The sequence below is a fragment of the Cydia pomonella genome, chromosome 16 (genome assembly GCF_033807575.1).
Source record: "Cydia pomonella isolate Wapato2018A chromosome 16, ilCydPomo1, whole genome shotgun sequence".
Lineage (NCBI taxonomy): Eukaryota > Metazoa > Arthropoda > Insecta > Lepidoptera > Tortricidae > Cydia > Cydia pomonella.
In genome coordinates, this window is record NC_084718.1 from 6,382,017 (window position 1) to 6,400,998 (window position 18,982).

Here is an 18,982-nt window from a genome sequence, read left to right on the forward strand (position 1 = left end):
CGTCATCGACGAGTTCAGCCGCTGCCTGCAGGACATCATCAACGCGGCGCACCACTCCGCGCCCATGCTGGACGAGGTACGTCCGTCAGTCGTCACCGACCCGTCCGGGACGTCATCGACGAGTTCAGCCGCTGCCTGCAGGACATCATCAACGCGGCGCACCACTCCGCGCCCATGCTGGACGAGGTACGTCCGTCAGTCGTCACCGACCCGTCCGGGACGTCATCGACGAGTTCAGCCGCTGCCTGCAGGACATCATCAACGCGGCGCACCACTCCGCGCCCATGCTGGACGAGGTACGTCCGTCAGTCGTCACCGACCCGTCCGGGACGTCATCGACGAGTTCAGCCGCTGCCTGCAGGACATCATCAACGCGGCGCACCACTCCGCGCCCATGCTGGACGAGGTACGTCCGTCAGTCGTCACCGACCCGTCCGGGACGTCATCGACGAGTTCAGCCGCTGCCTGCAGGACATCATCAACGCGGCGCACCACTCCGCGCCCATGCTGGACGAGGTACGTCCGTCAGTCGTCACCGACCCGTCCGGGACGTCATCGACGAGTTCAGCCGCTGCCTGCAGGACATCATCAACGCGGCGCACCACTCCGCGCCCATGCTGGACGAGGTACGTCCGTCAGTCGTCACCGACCCGTCCGGGACGTCATCGACGAGTTCAGCCGCTGCCTGCAGGACATCATCAACGCGGCGCACCACTCCGCGCCCATGCTGGACGAGGTACGTCCGTCAGTCCTCACCGACCCGTGCGGGACGTCATCGACGAGTTCAGCCGCTGCCTGCAGGACATCATCAACGCGGCGCACCACTCCGCGCCCATGCTGGACGAGGTACGTCCGTCAGTCCTCACCGACCCGTGCGGGACGTCATCGACGAGTTCAGCCGCTGCCTGCAGGACATCATCAACGCGGCGCACCACTCCGCGCCCATGCTGGACGAGGTACGTCCGTCAGTCCTCACCGACCCGTGCGGGACGTCATCGACGAGTTCAGCCGCTGCCTGCAGGACATCATCAACGCGGCGCACCACTCCGCGCCCATGCTGGACGAGGTACGTCCGTCAGTCGTCACCGACCCGTCCGGGACGTCATCGACGAGTTCAGCCGCTGCCTGCAGGACATCATCAACGCGGCGCACCACTCCGCGCCCATGCTGGACGAGGTACGTCCGTCAGTCGTCACCGACCCGTCCGGGACGTCATCGACGAGTTCAGCCGCTGCCTGCAGGACATCATCAACGCGGCGCACCACTCCGCGCCCATGCTGGACGAGGTACGTCCGTCAGTCGTCACCGACCCGTCCGGGACGTCATCGACGAGTTCAGCCGCTGCCTGCAGGACATCATCAACGCGGCGCACCACTCCGCGCCCATGCTGGACGAGGTACGTCCGTCAGTCCTCACCGACCCGTGCGGGACGTCATCGACGAGTTCAGCCGCTGCCTGCAGGACATCATCAACGCGGCGCACCACTCCGCGCCCATGCTGGACGAGGTACGTCCGTCAGTCCTCACCGACCCGTGCGGGACGTCATCGACGAGTTCAGCCGCTGCCTGCAGGACATCATCAACGCGGCGCACCACTCCGCGCCCATGCTGGACGAGGTACGTCCGTCAGTCGTCACCGACCCGTCCGGGACGTTATCGACGAGTTCAGCCGCTGCCTGCAGGACATCATCGACGCGGCGCACCACTTCGCGCCCATGCTGGACGAGGTACGTCCGTCAGTCCTCACCGACCCGTGCGGGACGTCATCGACGAGTTCAGCCGCTGCCTGCAGGACATCATCAACGCGGCGCACCACTCCGCGCCCATGCTGGACGAGGTACGTCCGTCAGTCCTCACCGACCCGTGCGGGACGTCATCGACGAGTTCAGCCGCTGCCTGCAGGACATCATCAACGCGGCGCACCACTCCGCGCCCATGCTGGACGAGGTACGTCCGTCAGTCGTCACCGACCCGTCCGGGACGTCATCGACGAGTTCAGCCGCTGCCTGCAGGACATCATCAACGCGGCGCACCACTCCGCGCCCATGCTGGACGAGGTACGTCCGTCAGTCGTCACCGACCCGTCCGGGACGTCATCGACGAGTTCAGCCGCTGCCTGCAGGACATCATCAACGCGGCGCACCACTCCGCGCCCATGCTGGACGAGGTACGTCCGTCAGTCGTCACCGACCCGTCCGGGACGTCATCGACGAGTTCAGCCGCTGCCTGCAGGACATCATCAACGCGGCGCACCACTCCGCGCCCATGCTGGACGAGGTACGTCCGTCAGTCGTCACCGACCCGTCCGGGACGTCATCGACGAGTTCAGCCGCTGCCTGCAGGACATCATCAACGCGGCGCACCACTCCGCGCCCATGCTGGACGAGGTACGTCCGTCAGTCGTCACCGACCCGTCCGGGACGTCATCGACGAGTTCAGCCGCTGCCTGCAGGACATCATCAACGCGGCGCACCACTCCGCGCCCATGCTGGACGAGGTACGTCCGTCAGTCGTCACCGACCCGTCCGGGACGTCATCGACGAGTTCAGCCGCTGCCTGCAGGACATCATCGACGCGGCGCACCACTTCGCGCCCATGCTGGACGAGGTACGTCCGTCAGTCGTTACCGGCCCGTTGTCGTTGTCGTTTATGTTTGCAAAAGAATTTTACAACAATGACAAAACGAACGTAATTAAGCTATTTGGAATCGACTGAAGTTGTATGTATCCATTGGCGATATCAATTCAGAGATTTCAGAGACTAATACATTTCAAGTCACAACCCAGTTTTTCAGTCCAACAAGAAAATACTTGGAATAAAATAGCATTTTTACATGATTCTAAAAATTGCAATGGCGTTTATGAGCACCCAGAAGTATTCACGTGGAATCATGCCAGCTAACACCGAACAGTCTGCAGTAGCGTGACCGTCACGTTTGATGAACATAAATTCTGTCAGAATTGTCCTCGTTAACTTGTGTGTTCGGATGTCAACTCTAGACTGCTTTAATTAAAAGTTAAAACATTACAAACACAAATTACTTATTGTAACGTGACTAAATAAGGGTAGTACAGTCAGCTGCAGAGAAAATGTACCCCCTCTGTATAGAAGTTTGTATGCAAAGGTGCTAAGCGAATAGGGAGTAGTACTGCAATATTCTGTCGCCAGAGTGCAGCACTAGCACCTTAGTAAACCATAGAGTAACTTATACATACTGTGCCTTAAACTGATTTTTGACAAGTCTTCACAGATAATAAAATATGACATTGATGCGTCAAGTTTGTTTACAAAGGGCCTACCGGGAAACACGAAAATTGAAATTTAATTATCTTCGTCTTTATCGCTCGAATATGCAAGAATGATAGAGGTTAGACCTACGTTAGAGACACAGAGTAGACCCTCAGATTTTGATAGGTTGGGGTAGTGGCGCCCCCTGCGCAGAGGTTCGCGTAATATTCCCTATCGTCAGGGCCCGTATATGTAATTCCGTTGACGGAAAAATACATACTTGAAAATCAGTACAGAATCGTCTGGCTTTCATCTTACTGTCACTCAACTAAATAATAGATTGTTAGTTTATTAAATAATACATATTTTTGTTTATTAACAGTGTATTTTACGTGCTGTAAAAAAACTTCATATGTGTTAAAATACTTAATTTTTGCGTCAACGCCATGAAATTTACGAGCCCTGCTAATATTGCTGACTGTACACGAGCATATAATTTTCACGAGCATGTAGATGAAACATAACTTCGGAAAATGCTAACAGTAAGTCCATTCAGTTCTCTATTTGTTACTCTTTAGTTGTGTATTTTAATAGAATTACAAACATACTCTATGTTCGTATCCTTAAGGTCCCTTTTAGTTTATTTCGCCTGTGAGCGGCACGGTTTAGTAATTTCGTCGCAATCAAAATGCCGTATAGTTAAATTAAGCGTAGAATAATAGTGGTACTTACTCCGCGCGCAATTGAACGTCAAGACACTTGTAGCATTTAGATAGTCCGAACTGTGAACGGCGTGTAGAATGTCTCACTCTGTGATATAATGCAATGCTGGGGCCAGTTTTTTATACAACGTTGGTGCCTAACAAGCATATGAAAAGCCTGGTGGCAACCAGTTACCGTAGCTTATGGATATCTGCAGCGCCAGAGGTGTCACATGCGCGTTACCGACTCTTAAAAAAACTTTTTTTTCCAGACCTGTCTGTAGTTCCTCGAGAAAACCTTGAAAGAATGTTAATTATACAGGCGAGGCGATCCCGGGAGGAATTTTCTGTCGAAACTATACAGTATGCTCCAGGTTTTTGGGTCCACACTGAACTTCTCGCCGACGGCGAACGTTCCCTTATTTTACTTAAATTTGTAATACAAGTTCAAGTCTCTTTTTAACTCCTTAGGCACCGGCAAATAAATATGTATGACAATGCGTATTCGGCGTATACCTATTTCTCAGACAATGTTTTCCGATTAAGAGATTTGAATTTGCAATTTTGTTTCAGAGTCGAGCGTGATATTCGAGGACAGCGAGGCGTAGTCGGAGCTAGCGGCCATTTTAAAACGTGATACTGTTTGATATTAGGATAAGTGTGAATGGTCACGAGTCAATCTATGATCGTTTTGGACATATTTCGTCTCAAGATTTGTAAGAAGGCTGGCTATGCAGCTATCTTGAATTTCCAAGAAGAGGGACAGTGCCCTTTTCCTTGCCGTAGGCGCATTTTCTGATTCTGAATAAAATGAACATGACAATGATCGTGTCGAAAACCCCTTCCATGTAGGGGGTAGATTTATAATGTACCTAAATGCAACGTTTTGAACGTTGCTTAATATTTTAACTGACACCAACAAAGCGTATGAACGCGGCTGTTGAGATTTGAATCAACCAGTAAACGAATCAATCATGTATAAAGTACTATGACTGGATTAAATCGCATAATTTTGAATCAAAGTATGTATACAAGTTTAAAACTTTTGCTGATTGCTTAGCGATTAGGTATTATTATTGATTGTCACTTGAAGACTGCTATGGAATTTTGTAGTGTAGATGCAATGGAATACTTCTAACTTTGTAAATATTAGTATAATAAAGCTGTAGGCAAATATCAGATTTCTAATTTTAATGTCAATAAACCTCATCTTGAATATTATGGAATGTAAATGAATGTTTTGTATAGGTCTGTTTGTAAATACCTACTAGCGATAAGGACTATTTTATACCTTTAGACTAAGGTAATAAATGTTTATAGAAATAATATAATAAATGCAATGTTTATATACCTCGTCTTTTTACTTTTATACAAACGACATGCACAACCGCCCACCAAGTCAAAAGAGAGAAAAATGTGGGTATTTGGTCTCGCGCTCGACTACATGATGTTTCGTCGCAAGGTCAGGTGAACTAGACCCGTTGTTCATATATAGATACTACTTCTATTTTATTAACATATTGAATTCAATCTGCCGGGAGATGATTTTCACGTACGAATGAAATGAAAACGTAAAAATATCGTATGGTAAGCAGCGGCGTATGTGTAGCATTGTAATAAGAAAGTATGGGTGCATTCAACCTACCTACTAAAAATATGTCGACGACCTTATTACACACAGAATGCTGCGATGTTAATCTGTGTATCTTAGAGCGAATGTGATACAGTTAAATTCTCTTTAAAATTTACTTAACTTACGACGACAGGAACGATATGACTTTTTGTACAGTTTGCGTTTTTAATCCTTATTACGTGAGGGCCACCCAAGGCACTTGGCGTCATAACTCTACCGTCTATTTTGATATGATTTTGATGAATGGATAAGATTTGTTTTGTGGTCCGATTGACATATTCTAAATTTTTAACCGTCCTCCAAGAAGGAGGATGTTCGTGGTCTAAACCTTTTTACTACATATTATTTACGCCAGGCGACATAGCGTAAGCCTGCCCTACGATTACGTCCAATTATTAACCCTCTTTCACAACCAAAGATACCCACAGATACATAGTACAATTACAATTTAAAATAGACCTTAATGCATTGCAATAAGGCGTGCATTATGGCGTGTTTAAAAAAATACTAGTTTGCCTAAATCAAACCAGTATAAGCGCGACCTCAAACTACGTTTAATAGTTACGCGACTCGTCACATGTAAACTGGTCCTCCTAAGGCGATGTCTTCTGTAAGTGAACATGACAGTTACACGAATACATCATCTGCATCTATTTACCTACACAAGAAGTGTTTTCGTTGTTGAATGTAATTTGACCCACCAATTCTTAACAACTCGGCGTGGTTGGAGGTTTAGCTTATACTGGTAATGCAGTTTGGCGTTGGGATGAACACCACAGGTATGGGATATTGTTGGGCAGCTATATTTAGCCGCGTAGGGAGTTTCCTATAAATACGGCGCGTGTTAGGTTCGAGCCGCAGTTCCGTGTGGCTGCGCCGTTATTTATCGCTTCTCGCGGCTGCCAGCATGAATCCGCGGTTCGAAGTGCGCCAATGTGAGAAACTTGGCAGGTGGGTCACTTATTACACACTTAGTTTAAACTTTGAGTTAAGTGAAATTATACACAGTTTAGTAGTTAAATATTGAAACCGGTATCTACCTATAGGTACGCTGAATTTTGATTACAATGATTTAACATAAATAAATAACTATAAATTCGACCTTATGAGGAATTAAAGGATCGAAGAAGCTATATAAATTGAAGTAAAGTAAATACTTATGTGTGGTGCGATGCGCTTACACATTCCAGAAGATTCGCGAAGACAATTACTATGGAGATGCAAATAGTTTAACGATGGTTATTTTTAAAACTTTGTATGTAGTTGCAGATATGGAATAAGGTGTCATGCCATTGGTGATCTTTATACACGCGATGTGCATTTTAGCCGCAGGTTCCATCGCCCTACATCTCAGACAAACCTATTATCATGTTCTGGTTTATTCTCTAAAGTAGGTACTCTACAGATTAATGTAGTTAGGTACTTTAGTCCTACGACAAGCTAACGATTAGCACCGAAATATCCCAGTTGGTAGCACCATTATTTCTGATAAAAGTCATTACTACTGACTTAAATAAGGTTGAAAGTGTCAACCACTAGTGGTGTAATTGATAATAGAGTTTACCTGAATTGAGTGTAGGTACGCGGTGGCAGCGAGAGACCTCCGCGCCGGCGACACGGTGCTCTCCGAAGAGCCGTTCCTCCTGGCGCCGCACAGCGACTCGCCGCTCGTCTGCTTCGCCTGCCACCTGCCGCTGGTCAGCCGCTTCGTGCCGTGCAAGGGCTGCGGCGTGGCGCCGGTCTGCCCTGAGTGCCCTGAACATCTCGCTAGTGAGTTTTACACTTTTAAGCTTCAATCAATCAATCAGCTTTTACTAAACTATGTTTTGATGGAGCTCAGGCGGACGAGGCGGTACACTGGGACTGAGACAAGTGCGAAAAACCAGAATATTATTTCAAAGATGCGCCGCCTGGTCGGCCGGTATCTCTCATCAATATCGCTCGGGAGAGGTAAGGACGTTTTTGAATAGGTATGTGGATCTCAGCTTCTGAAATTCTGCCTAACGCTCTTCTACGAAAACACTTGTCAGCGAACCGTCTGCAAAACGAAAATCGGCGTAGTTTTACTCGGGGAATTAATAGGGCACCCCAGCAAACATGGAAAACTTATAGGTACAGCGCCATCTGTTTCGGCTCTCAAACTAGCGGACATGTTTTAATCTTAGACCTGGCCTCTCAATACGAGTACTCTGGCGCTAACGGTGAAAATTGGCCTTTTTTAAATTCAGTCCTCGGGCTTCTTTCACTCGTTCAATTAATCGCCAAATTCAGCCACATTTCGTTTTCAGAATTTCACAACAAGCCCGAATGCGACTTGTTCAAATCGCAGCGCGAGTCCCGCGGCCTCAGCGCAATGGGTGTAGTCCCTTACGTTGGAGCCCTAGCGGTACTAAGGGCTTTACTACATCGGCGCGACAACCCTCAAGCTTGGGAGGAGTTTGCAAGACTTGAAACGCACATGGACCAGCGACGTGGAACAGACGTTTATAATTACAATCAGCATACTGTCAAGGTAGAAATACTGAATGGCGCTGGCGCTATCGCTGACCTAGTTACCAAAACGCATGCTAGATGGGGCTGTTCCGTGTAGTGAAAATTATAAATCGCGCTATCAAGATTTTTCCGGGGATAATGCCCCAGACTACATACACTTTTATTGTTTCAATTAACTAGCTAGTCGCCACATTCTCCATCATCATCATCATTGCATCAGCTGAAAAATATTCACTAGAGAAAGAATGTCGATGTCGATTGCTTCGCGCGTTCATGTCCAAAATAACTACATTATATACATACCTATATATTATAATTTTTGTATATTCGGACAGTTCATCGAATCCCTCGGGCTGCTGGCAGCCGACGACGACCCCGAGCTCACGCAGAAAGTGTGCGCCGCCATCGACATCAACAGCTTCGACGTGCGCGGCCCGCCCGCGCCGCTCGGCTGCGAACCCCTGCGGGGAGTCTATCTTAAAACAGCTCTGTTGGCGCATGATTGCGTGGGGAATACGCATATGTCTATAAATGATAATAATTTGTTGGTGTGCCATGCGAGCGTTGATATTAAGAAGGGGGAGCCGATTTATTACAACTACACGGATCCTATGAAGGTGAGACGCTGTTAGAAACATTGAGTGGTGGCTTAGTTAACTAACATGTGAGGAAAACTTCAATTCTAATGAAAACTGGCTGCGAGGGGCTTAACAATATTGTAAAAATTTTATCTACTTACATTTCTGAACAGCATTGAAGTCCTAAATTATTTTGAGAAATCATCGGTAACAATGCGCCGGAGTCAATCTACGCCCGACAAAATAATTAAAAAAAAAAGTTTTTTGTAATGGTTATTAAACCATGTGCTGTTCTTTGTCCTCCAGGGCACAGCTTTGCGCCAAGAACACTTACTAAACGGGAAATACTTCAAATGCTCCTGCACGCGCTGCGGCGACGCAACCGAGCTCGGCACCTTCATGAGCTCGGCCATCTGTCCCGAGTGTCGTGGATACGTGTCCAGTTCGGGGGACACTTGGAGTTGTAATAGCTGTGATAAGAAATTTGAAGCTTCGGCTATGGCGCATAAGGTTCAATGTTGCTCGGATAAATTGGACGTTATTAGTGAGTAGCTTCTAATAATTAGAACCTAGAGAAAGCACTGGCCATGCTTACCCCGGTTACGTAGTTGCATTTTTAAATAGTTGTATATTCAAATCACACACTCGATATTCAACTAAGTCAATTTCCAAACAGAAAACCCCCTTGGCTCCGAAAGAAGGTGAAGCGGTCAGAGAAATTTAAATAAACCATTACATATGAGGCAATTTATCGAAGTCTGAGCCGCCAACAATCAACAGATTTTTTTTATTTATTTAATCAAACTTTGGCTGCGGGTGGGTGTAGACTCTATTGCCAAGGCAACAGCGTCTTAACCCTTTGAACGCTTTACATCACAAACTCAAACACCAAGCTGCTGGGCGCAAGCGAGCTAATGTAAACCTTACTTGAAAGTCTGACGGTTACTTTGACAGCGTCCGCCATAACACCTATAGGTGTCATTGGCGCTGTGGGCATGACGGCACACGACACCTTTAGGAGTTCTTGGCGTTCAAAGGATAAAGATGATGTTTTACTTTACAGACAAAAAGGACGAGAAAGACTTAGAAGAATACATCAAGAACGTTTCCCTAGTCCTGGCTCCGAACCACTACCTCCTCCTGGACGCGAAGCAGAGGCTGGCAGGCGTGCTCCGTGACGTCATCACGCGCGAACCGAGGCCTACCAAACGGTTACTAAGGAGGCAGTTACAGTTGTGCAGTGAGATATTAGAAGTGCTGGAAGTGCTTAGTCCGGGGATATGCAGGGCCAAAGGTTAGTTCTGTAAAAGGCTTTCTGGGATCAACATGATTTCACCTACATGTTTCATACAAAGTTACATAAACGTTGGGTTTTTTCAGTATTTAATTGTATGTTTCTTTCCACACTACTTTCACACCTAATGTCTTATATGTAAATAATGTTATTTTAATACTTTTCAGCCATCGCCCTATACGAGATTCACGCCGCGATGGTGCAATTGGCGAAAAAGGAGTTCGACTCTCGTGAAATAACAGGATCCGCATATTTGGTAACTAAACAAAAACTTATGACATTACTGTACTATTAGAATAGTATTTCTTGCCACAGAATTTTTGCCACGGCTCATGTGAGCCTGGGGTCCGCTTGACATCTAATCCCAAGAATTGGCGTAGGCACTAGTTTTTACGAAAGTGACTGCCATCTAACCTTCCAATCCAGAAGGTAGAGTAGGCCTTATCGGGATTAGTCTGGTTTCCTAACGATGTTTTCCTTCACCGAAAAGCGAATGCTAAATATCAAATGATATTTCGTAGTGTACATAAGTTCCGAAAAACTCATTGGTACGAGCCGGGGTTTGAACTCGCGAACTTCGGATTGAAAGTCGCACGCTCTTACCACTAGGCCACCAGCGCTATTAGAAAAGTATTGACTAAAAATTTTTAATTGCTCATCTCCCACCGTCTCGATACCACGTCGGCAGAAAGTTCGATACCTCTGCCAGGATTAAAGTCTGAAAGAAATAGGTTTCTAAAAAGCACTCAGAATTTAAATGTGATTTAATTTTCAGAATGAACTAGTCAGCGCGGAAAAAACACCTAAAGAGGTCACTACAAATGCTGTTCATAGAGCCTGGAAACTCGCCCGAGGGCGAACTGTGCGCGAAGGCCCTGGAAGAGTACAGGGCGCTGAAGACTACCATGGGCACTGTGTTGGACGGCATCCATGCGCATGGCAAGACTTACGTCGCTGCGGCACAGAACGGACAAGCAATACAGACATGTCCGACTGTTCAGTAGCTTGTATAAAATTACCTCAGGAATTTTTATTCTAGAGAATGATCTGTAGAAGCATCCGAAGCGTACATCAACGCCATTGACGTATATCTAAAGACGGGCCTTACGGAAAATAAGAATGGGGCTAGTACAGCGGTGTCACGCACACGAATTCGAGCCAATCGTGCAGACTAAAGCCACAACGCGGTTGGTTGATGAGTACGGGCCTCGCGCGCGATTGGTCGCAACTAGTTGCGTTAGACTGCACGATTGGCTCGAATTCGTGAGTGACACCACTGAACTAGCACCGTTTTTAGTGCCCGTAAGGCCCGTCCTTAGATATATGTTAATGATGAACGCCCTAATTCTGTACCAAAATAGTCATTCGGTTGATAATGACGTACGCTTACGGTTTATGATCGTTGTAGGAGGTCGTACTTGCGGCAAAACTAACTGGTGACTAAGATCATAATGCTATCTCATTTACCCTTGTAAAATACCAACCAATAGTGAAAGAGATGGCATTAATGACCTGACTCGCCACTTAGTTTTGCGGCAAGTATTGTAGACTGTATTTTGTGACAAGGGTCGCCACGGCGCAAATTAACAAGTAACTTATGCATGTTGAGAACTTGCGCAGGTTATATACGTCGTGTAGACGATGATATAGAAGTGTGCTTGCTTCATCTTCTATGCACCGAGTGCAAGTACTTATTCCAGAATCTCTAAAGAAAATATACATTTCCTGTAGTTAATATTAGACTTTAGTAGTAAATTATAGTGCAAATTTATACAAATATATTTATACTTTTTAACACCTCTATATTTTGTTTTATTTGCTATCCTCGTGTTGCTAAAAAGGTAAATAAAAAGACATTGAGCTGAGAGATATCGTCATGCAGATATTATAGATCGTAAGATTACTGAACTTGATGTACTTAAAGATTCGGTGCACTGTGAACCAAAATATATCTTAAAGAACTACCTACTAACTCATACGCACAAACCTAGACTCAGACCAAGATAACTCTGCAGTGATATTTATAGCAGACAAGTGTTATTTTAAACATCATACTTCTATGAATCTATGACGTTTAAATAACACTAGGACGTATGTGCAATACTGTTTAGAAAAATGCCAAATATTTGCTTCTGCTCTTACACCGGTTAAGTATATACTTTGTATAAAAAACTGAACATACAAGCATGCGGGTCTGTACAACTTCAGCATATGCCAGCGCAAGCAATCTGCATGATCATCGTAACGAGATGTGCATGCTCCTTGCGCAGTAACCCGCATCAGTTTCATTGAAAAGCACACGCCAGTTACTGGGGCATGTTGCCTGCGTCTCAATATCAAAATCAGAATTAAGCTCTCAATAATGGAAAATTGTGTTTAGGCATTTAGGGGAATTACCTAAAAGTATGTAATGCAAAAGGGGCTTTACTTTTAAGGCGCATTTACATTCGCGTGCGAGTGGCTCGGCTCACCACTCGCCGGACTCATGTCCAGATTGGTTTTTTGGGCACGAAGAGGCACGCGGGGCACGCCCACTTGCTGTTTACATTTGCGTTCGGCTTTTGGTTCGGTTACAAACCTTATACCCTGCCGCTTGTGTTTAAAATCTATAAGCTCGAGGAGCTTATGAACTGTGGCCGAGACACGAGCCTAGGGGCCTACCGCGAAAACCGAAATACGCAAATTACGGGGATCTTTCTCTTTTACTCTCATATAGTCGAGCTACGAGACGCGAATGTAAACAGTTAGTATAACTAAACGCAATCTACATCGTTTCTTTATCTGTGTCCTGTCAAATGAAGTGTCAAATTTGCCTGCTTCTTGCATCCTTCATCCTAATATTCCTAATTTACCGGTGTATATAAAAATAAAACTGGCGGCCTCAGCAATGTGATTTGATCACTATTACCCTTTCATAACCTACGAGTCTCATAACATAAAATACTCAATTTAGTCTCTTCGCGATTTAATTAATTAATTACCTGTTGTAATTATTCTCTCGGCCTTTCCTCGTTAGTGGCTCGATATAATGTATATTATTATCTGGCAATAATATAATTTAGCATTATAAAAGTAGGTCGTTAGGAGCCCCGGCTGATTAGTGGAGTAGTGATATTTGGTGAAAGGATGGCTGATCAGACGTCGGTGTTGGCGCTTGTGATCCTGGCGGTTGGAGTCACAGTGCATTTCTCGCTGCATAAAGTCGAGGAGGGCCATGTCGGTGTATACTATCGGGTATGTCAAAAGCCTTTTCTTAGTATGGTTTTGCTGAATCTTCAACATAAGAGTAACAGTGTTCATCAGGTTGATCTGGCAGTTGCTAAGAACTTTATATTTCCAGAACATTTTAATAAATGTATTTAATCCAATAACAGTTTCATGAACTTAGTCAGCTGCTATTGACCTTGTAATGTTAGAAAACTCGGTGTATATTGCTTAATTAATTTTCTTTGTAGTCTATTATTAGTAATTTATCTATTCTATATCATAACAGTAATCCTGATGCACCGTAAATAAATGAAAATGATTTCTCAGAACAAGTGTCAATTGGTGGTAGGTTCTAAATTAATATCACTGAAATAAAATATAAAAGTAACTTTAATAACTTTTTTATTAAAATAAATTAATTGATTTACATATATAATGTATTTTCCAGGGTGGTGCTCTCTTGCCAGTGACAAGTCAGCCTGGGTTCCACATGATGATCCCCTTACTCACATCATACAAAGCTATACAGGTAATTGTATGCTATTATTTATGTAGTTGTGTAAATAATATGTTGACAGAGAGGTAAACAATAAAATGCTGATAATTATCTTATCATTGCATCTTGTGTCAATTAGTTTAATTGAAGACAAACAGCATATTAATTCATATAATAAATTTAATGTTTGTTGCACTCAAAATAAAGTCCAACTTGTTAGTTGCAAAACTATAACTCTAATTAGTGAATAAATTAAATAATTATGGTCAAGCAAAGTAACTACTTGGCCCTTTGACTTGGAAGATGCCTGGAAAACAGAAACATGGTCACCCTAAATTTACTTGGTGCGGTTCCGTGGAGCAAGGGTTTGGTGTATTGGGGATGGGGTGGGATGAGGTTACCCAAGCTGCCCAGGACCGGAGTCAGTGGAAGAAAATGGTTCGAGCCCTACACCCCAACAGGGGGTAACAGGATGGAAAGGAAGGAAGGAAGGAAAGTAACTACTTGATAATTGACCTGCAGCTTTTTTTACCCTGTCATTCAACAAAGTTCATCAACTACAGATACATCTATTTCAAGGGTCACCAAATGGCGGATCACAGTCCGGATCTGTGCCGGCCTATTTTGTGTGTAAATTCAATTAGAAATGGACCGCATTTCGTCATTTTATTTTGAAAACTGGACCTGAAGAAACTAATTGGTGACCCCAGGGTCCCCAGGGTCCCCAGGGGATAAGCAAAATAACCAGTCTAATTTTTTTTCTTTCAAAGGTTCGTTATTTTCTTTTCATTGGTAAAAATCTACTGGGTATCCTTTTTCTTTATTTAAGCTTTTTTGCAAGTTGCAAGATACAAGAAAATACAAACATACACTAATGTTTACTACCTTTAGCACTATCCATCAGTTAAACATTGGTGTAGGTGCTTGTTGTAAGGTGCCAGTTTTAAAGAAGAGACTATTGTTTGTTTCAGACAACTCTTCAGACAGATGAGGTGAAAAATGTCCCCTGTGGAACCAGTGGGGGTGTGATGATCTACTTTGAAAGGATTGAGGTTGTCAACATGCTGGAACCAAATACAGGTAAGGAATACATTTTAATTGTCGTTGCTGACTGTGCCTTCGTACGCCGAGCAATACTTCTTTGCTCATCAAACCTTTTTACCAAGCGTTTTTTACCAAGGAGTTTCCTTGGGCATCTTCCAACTTCATCATCAAATAAGTTCCATTATTCCATATTAGCATATTATTACTTATGTTATCCAAATTACATTTTCGTCAGCAGGCAGCATTCATTGTTTGTACTATCTGTTTAAGGCACTGTATGTTCAGGTTCTTCTCTCACTCTCACTGAGCGAGACGGCTGTGTGTGCCCTGGATCGCGGATAATATTATCATTGTTATGAATTGTTATTAAAAAATTTAATCGAATAAAAAACAAAAAAATCGGGAATTATTAGAAGCAATTTTCATTATTTTTAGACCTATGTTCATGATTTACAATTAGTTCTATGGAGCGACAGTTCTTTAATCAGACCTCCCCCCTCAAATTTTTTGGCAATCGTGTATTATGATCTAAAAAAGCGCCACGATTTTCCAACAACTCTGCTGGCTGAACGCACTGCACCTAAAGAACGTATCAAGTTACCAACTCACAAGCTTACTTGGTTTGTGTTAATTAATGAATTTTATTGTTTATTGTCGCAGTTCTGGACGTTGTGCGCAACTTCACCGCCGACTACGACAAGACGCTCATCTTCAACAAGGTGCACCACGAGCTGAACCAGTTCTGCAGCGCGCACAGCCTGCATGAGGTCTATATTGACCTGTTTGACCAGATCGATGAGAACCTCAGAACTGTAAGTACATCATATAAACTTTAGTCTTCAAGAAAATACTTATGGCAATTATTTCGAAATATTTCACTTATTTTAGGGGTCATTTTACAGCAACCTCATATCGCCTGGCTATTCGCAAATTTCCAGGAAATCCGCAAAGCAGTTTTGGTTGTAGATGGAACTTGGCAAACGGCATCTCCTGCGAATTTGCGAATAGGTATGGGCGACTATCACGATGGTGCGTGCCTGTGTATGCTCGCGGATACCATCGTGGGTAAAATCCGTCGTACGGGTCCGCAACAGTTAGCGTTGCTCATAATCTTTCGTTAACCCGCTTCCCTCCCCTTGCACCCGCTCAAGTGGGCGAAGTAATCACTGACAACTGTTTTCACACGTCTACATAGACTGAATATATCATGGGACACAATGCTTGTAATTTAAGATCTTATGTTACCATATGTTCATTGTGAATAAACGATTTCATTCATTCATTCATTCAAGGGCCTTCGCTGCGCTGATAAACTGCTGAGACTCACACACACACACACACACACACACGAGTTACTCACGTAGTTTAGGCCCATCTAGTATCGTTCGACTATACACTGTGTGTGGTCATACTCCACTCGACGATCCTCGGAAAAGAGGAACTTACATGCCCAGCGATATCCGACCTAAAATACGCGAGTGTACCGTTTAAAATTATTTTAAGCCTTTATGGCTGAGGAAATATATTTCCCACATTGATTTTAACTTTATTTCATAATAAATATATATTTGAACTGGCAATGTTGCCACTATTTTATAAATACGCAGTAAAACCTAGAAAGTTAACTACCACAAAAGAAAGTAGTATATTCCAGGGTGAAAATGTTAATTGTTTATGCAGGCTCTCCAAAAGGACCTGAATGAGATGGCGCCGGGGCTGCGCGTGCAGGCCGTGCGCGTCACCAAGCCCAAGATCCCCGAGGCCATCCGCAAGAACTACGAGCTCATGGAGGCCGAAAAGTCTAAGCTCCTCATTGCAGCCCAACACCAGAAGGTATTATTGTCATTCGTTGTTACAAGATGTGACTCCTCTGCTCAAGGCAACGCGCATGTAACTCCTCTGGAGTTGCAGGCGTCCATAGGCTGCGGAGACTGCTTACAATCAGGCGGGCCGTATACTTGTTTGCCACCGACGTAGAATTAAAAAAAAGTAATAAAAAATGTTAAAGTTATAACACTTCTAAATACTCTTGTTATAGGTTGTAGAAAAAGAAGCCGAGACGGCTCGACGCAAGGCGGTCATCGAGGCTGAGAAAGAGGCGCAGGTGGCCAAGATCCAGTACGAGCAGAAAATCATGGAAAAGGAATCTCTACAGAAAATAGAACTCATTGAGGACAGCATCCACAAAGCCAAGCAGCAGACCAAAGCGGAGGCCGAATTTTACAATCTTAAGAAACAGGCAGAGGCCAATAAGCAACTACTAACCAAAGAGTACTTGGAGTTGAAAAGATATGAAGCACTTGCTATTAATAACAAGATTTACTTTGGAAATGATATTCCGAGCATGTTCATACAAGCTAATGTTGGTGATAATGTTCCAATTCCAACCCCACAAAGTGTTCAAGTGGAATGAGTTATAGTCACTCTGTCAAAACAACTAGTCAGACAGTAAGTCATACAGGGAGCAATGTTTTGACAAGGAATTTAAAGGCCCTAAGTAATTTCCAGCACCAAGTGTCTCTAGAGTGTTGAGCTATTTTGGGAGATCATGTGATAATTTTGTATCATTAGGAATAGTTTTACACAGGCCCGTTTCTGTGTGTTTTATACAAATAAGATGTAGATGTGTAACAGGCTTTACATATTGTTTATGACTGAAAAATTACATGGTTCCAAATTAGGACATAGCTTTTGTATGTAGTTAACATCTGTTTAAAATTAATTAAAATAAAACTATGAATGTTAGAAAAATGTGATTTTAATTCAAAACATAACTTAGAAATAATTTACTGGCATAGACATTTAGATTTTATTGAAGGCAGCAATGTCAACAGACTGGACGAAATCTTCAAATTCTTGGATTTTCTCAGTGAGAAGGTCAACTGAGACCTTATCGTCTTCAATGACACACATGATCTGCAACTTGTGGATACCATAGCCTACAGGGACAAGTTTGGAGGCACCCCACAGGAGACCGTCCATCTCTACAGTGCGGACTTGCTTCTCTAATTCCTTCATGTCTGTCTCATCATCCCAGGGTTTGACATCAAGGAGGATGGATGACTTAGCGATGAGGGCTGGTTTCTTGGATTTCTTCTCTGAATATGCCTTAAGACGCTCTTCCCTGATGCGGGCAGCTTCCGCATCCTAAAACAAACATACAGTACAATCTCACTAATCTGGCACTAATGCTGACATGCTGCGAAAATTCGGTTCTGGAAGTTAGAGTAAATCAGCTTATAATATTGATGTGTTTTTACAGTATGTTGAAGCAATATACTAATATCCAAAATTCAAGAAAATTGTACCCTTATCTGGATTTTTGGAATTTATATAAGATATTCAGAGTGATAATGTAAATGCATATAGAAAATTTGGTAGTAGAATGATTGCTGGGTGTATGGGACCATTAAAGTGCTACTGAGATTCTGAATTCTGAATAACCAACTATAATATATTCTTAATTATATATTTATCTGAATGCAAAGAAAAGTTGTTGTAATGTAATAAAACATAAAAAAGATAATTTATATTTTTTAGCATCAAAATTTAAAATAGATTCATAGTAGACTTTTACTTTCAATTTGGCAGTATTATTTTTATAGTAATTATCTATAGTATCTAATTGGATAAATTTAGTTACCTCCTCCTCATCACCAGATCCGAACAGATCGACATCATCATCATCATCATCCTCGACCTTAGCGGGCGCGGCGGTGGGCTTGCCGCCGGCGGTCAGCGGGCTGGCGCCGGCCGCCCAGGCCTTGCGCTCGGCGGGTGTATACGACGCGATGTGGTTGTACCAACGCAGCGCGTGCGGCAGGCTGCCGGCCGGCGCCTTGCCGACCTGCTCGAACACCTGAACATCAGCTTGAGAAGGCACCCACCTATGGAATGTGAACACTCAATTAATACTAGGCGACAATATTCTTTCGGAAGCATCTTTTTAGCAGTTGTACAATGTAATAGGTGGATGGGATGGCTCATAACAGCTGTTGATTTGATAGTAATAAGAAAGGGGTTGACGTGGTAAACTTTTATAGGTTAGGAAGAATAGCTCAATAATGTAAACACCTACCCGGATACGTAACTCCTCTCAGCCAAATATTTATTCAGGTCATTGAGACCCTGGGCGGTTTTAACGTCTCCGAAAGCCATTTTTTATAGATTAGGCTGATTAGTTCGAGCAACCACAACCACACGGCCCGGCACAGAGCAAGTAAGAGAAAGAAAGAGACAATTTTTTTAGAAAGAGATGACATCAGCTAGAGTTGTCCTAATCGTTTTTTACCGTAAGTTTTGAATCGAT

General features: G+C 44.0%; 3 protein-coding genes across 3 annotated transcripts; 2 read left to right on the top strand and 1 right to left on the bottom strand.

Annotated features, from left to right (window-relative positions):
* Positions 1-2,409: 2,409 nt before the first annotated feature.
* Positions 2,410-11,729, top strand: LOC133526467 (uncharacterized). The gene is given in 10 exon segments (XM_061863122.1): positions 2,410-2,496; positions 4,502-6,512; positions 7,141-7,331; positions 7,850-8,073; positions 8,390-8,671; positions 8,939-9,176; positions 9,696-9,926; positions 10,094-10,182; positions 10,702-10,722; positions 10,724-11,729. Coding segments are annotated over 9 exon segments (1,527 nt in total). The 5' UTR covers positions 2,410-2,496; positions 4,502-6,468; the 3' UTR covers positions 10,931-11,729.
* Positions 11,730-12,686: 957 nt separating this feature from the next.
* LOC133526658 (erlin-2-like) lies at positions 12,687-17,424 on the top strand. Its single transcript, XM_061863351.1, has 6 exons — positions 12,687-13,160; positions 13,582-13,662; positions 14,601-14,709; positions 15,334-15,485; positions 16,354-16,506; positions 16,712-17,424. Exons 1-6 carry the CDS (start codon positions 13,053-13,055, stop codon positions 17,084-17,086), a joined length of 978 nt encoding a protein of 325 aa, XP_061719335.1. The 5' UTR covers positions 12,687-13,052; the 3' UTR covers positions 17,087-17,424.
* On the bottom strand, positions 17,414-18,910 carry LOC133526660 (elongation factor 1-beta'). The gene is made up of 3 exons (XM_061863353.1): positions 18,752-18,910; positions 18,317-18,560; positions 17,414-17,820 (listed from the first exon to the last, which is right to left on the bottom strand). Exons 1-3 carry the CDS (start codon positions 18,829-18,831, stop codon positions 17,476-17,478), a joined length of 669 nt encoding a protein of 222 aa, XP_061719337.1. The 5' UTR covers positions 18,832-18,910; the 3' UTR covers positions 17,414-17,475.
* Positions 18,911-18,982: the final 72 nt, after the last annotated feature.

Bases quoted from the DNA above. Each gene is read 5' to 3' on its own strand.
- LOC133526658 (XM_061863351.1), top strand. From the start codon at position 13,053: ATGGCTGATCAGACGTCGGTGTTGGCGCTTGTGATCCTGGCGGTTGGA. The intron at 14,710-15,333 runs GTAAGGAATACA...TTATTGTCGCAG, and splicing joins CATGCTGGAACCAAATACAG to TTCTGGACGTTGTGCGCAAC. The intron at 15,486-16,353 runs GTAAGTACATCA...TTGTTTATGCAG, and splicing joins TCGATGAGAACCTCAGAACT to GCTCTCCAAAAGGACCTGAA.
- LOC133526660 (XM_061863353.1), bottom strand. From the start codon at position 18,831: ATGGCTTTCGGAGACGTTAAAACCGCCCAGGGTCTCAATGACCTGAAT. The intron at 18,561-18,751 runs GTAGGTGTTTAC...CACATTCCATAG, and splicing joins GAGAGGAGTTACGTATCCGG to GTGGGTGCCTTCTCAAGCTG. The intron at 17,821-18,316 runs GTAACTAAATTT...TGTTTGTTTTAG, and splicing joins GATCTGGTGATGAGGAGGAG to GATGCGGAAGCTGCCCGCAT.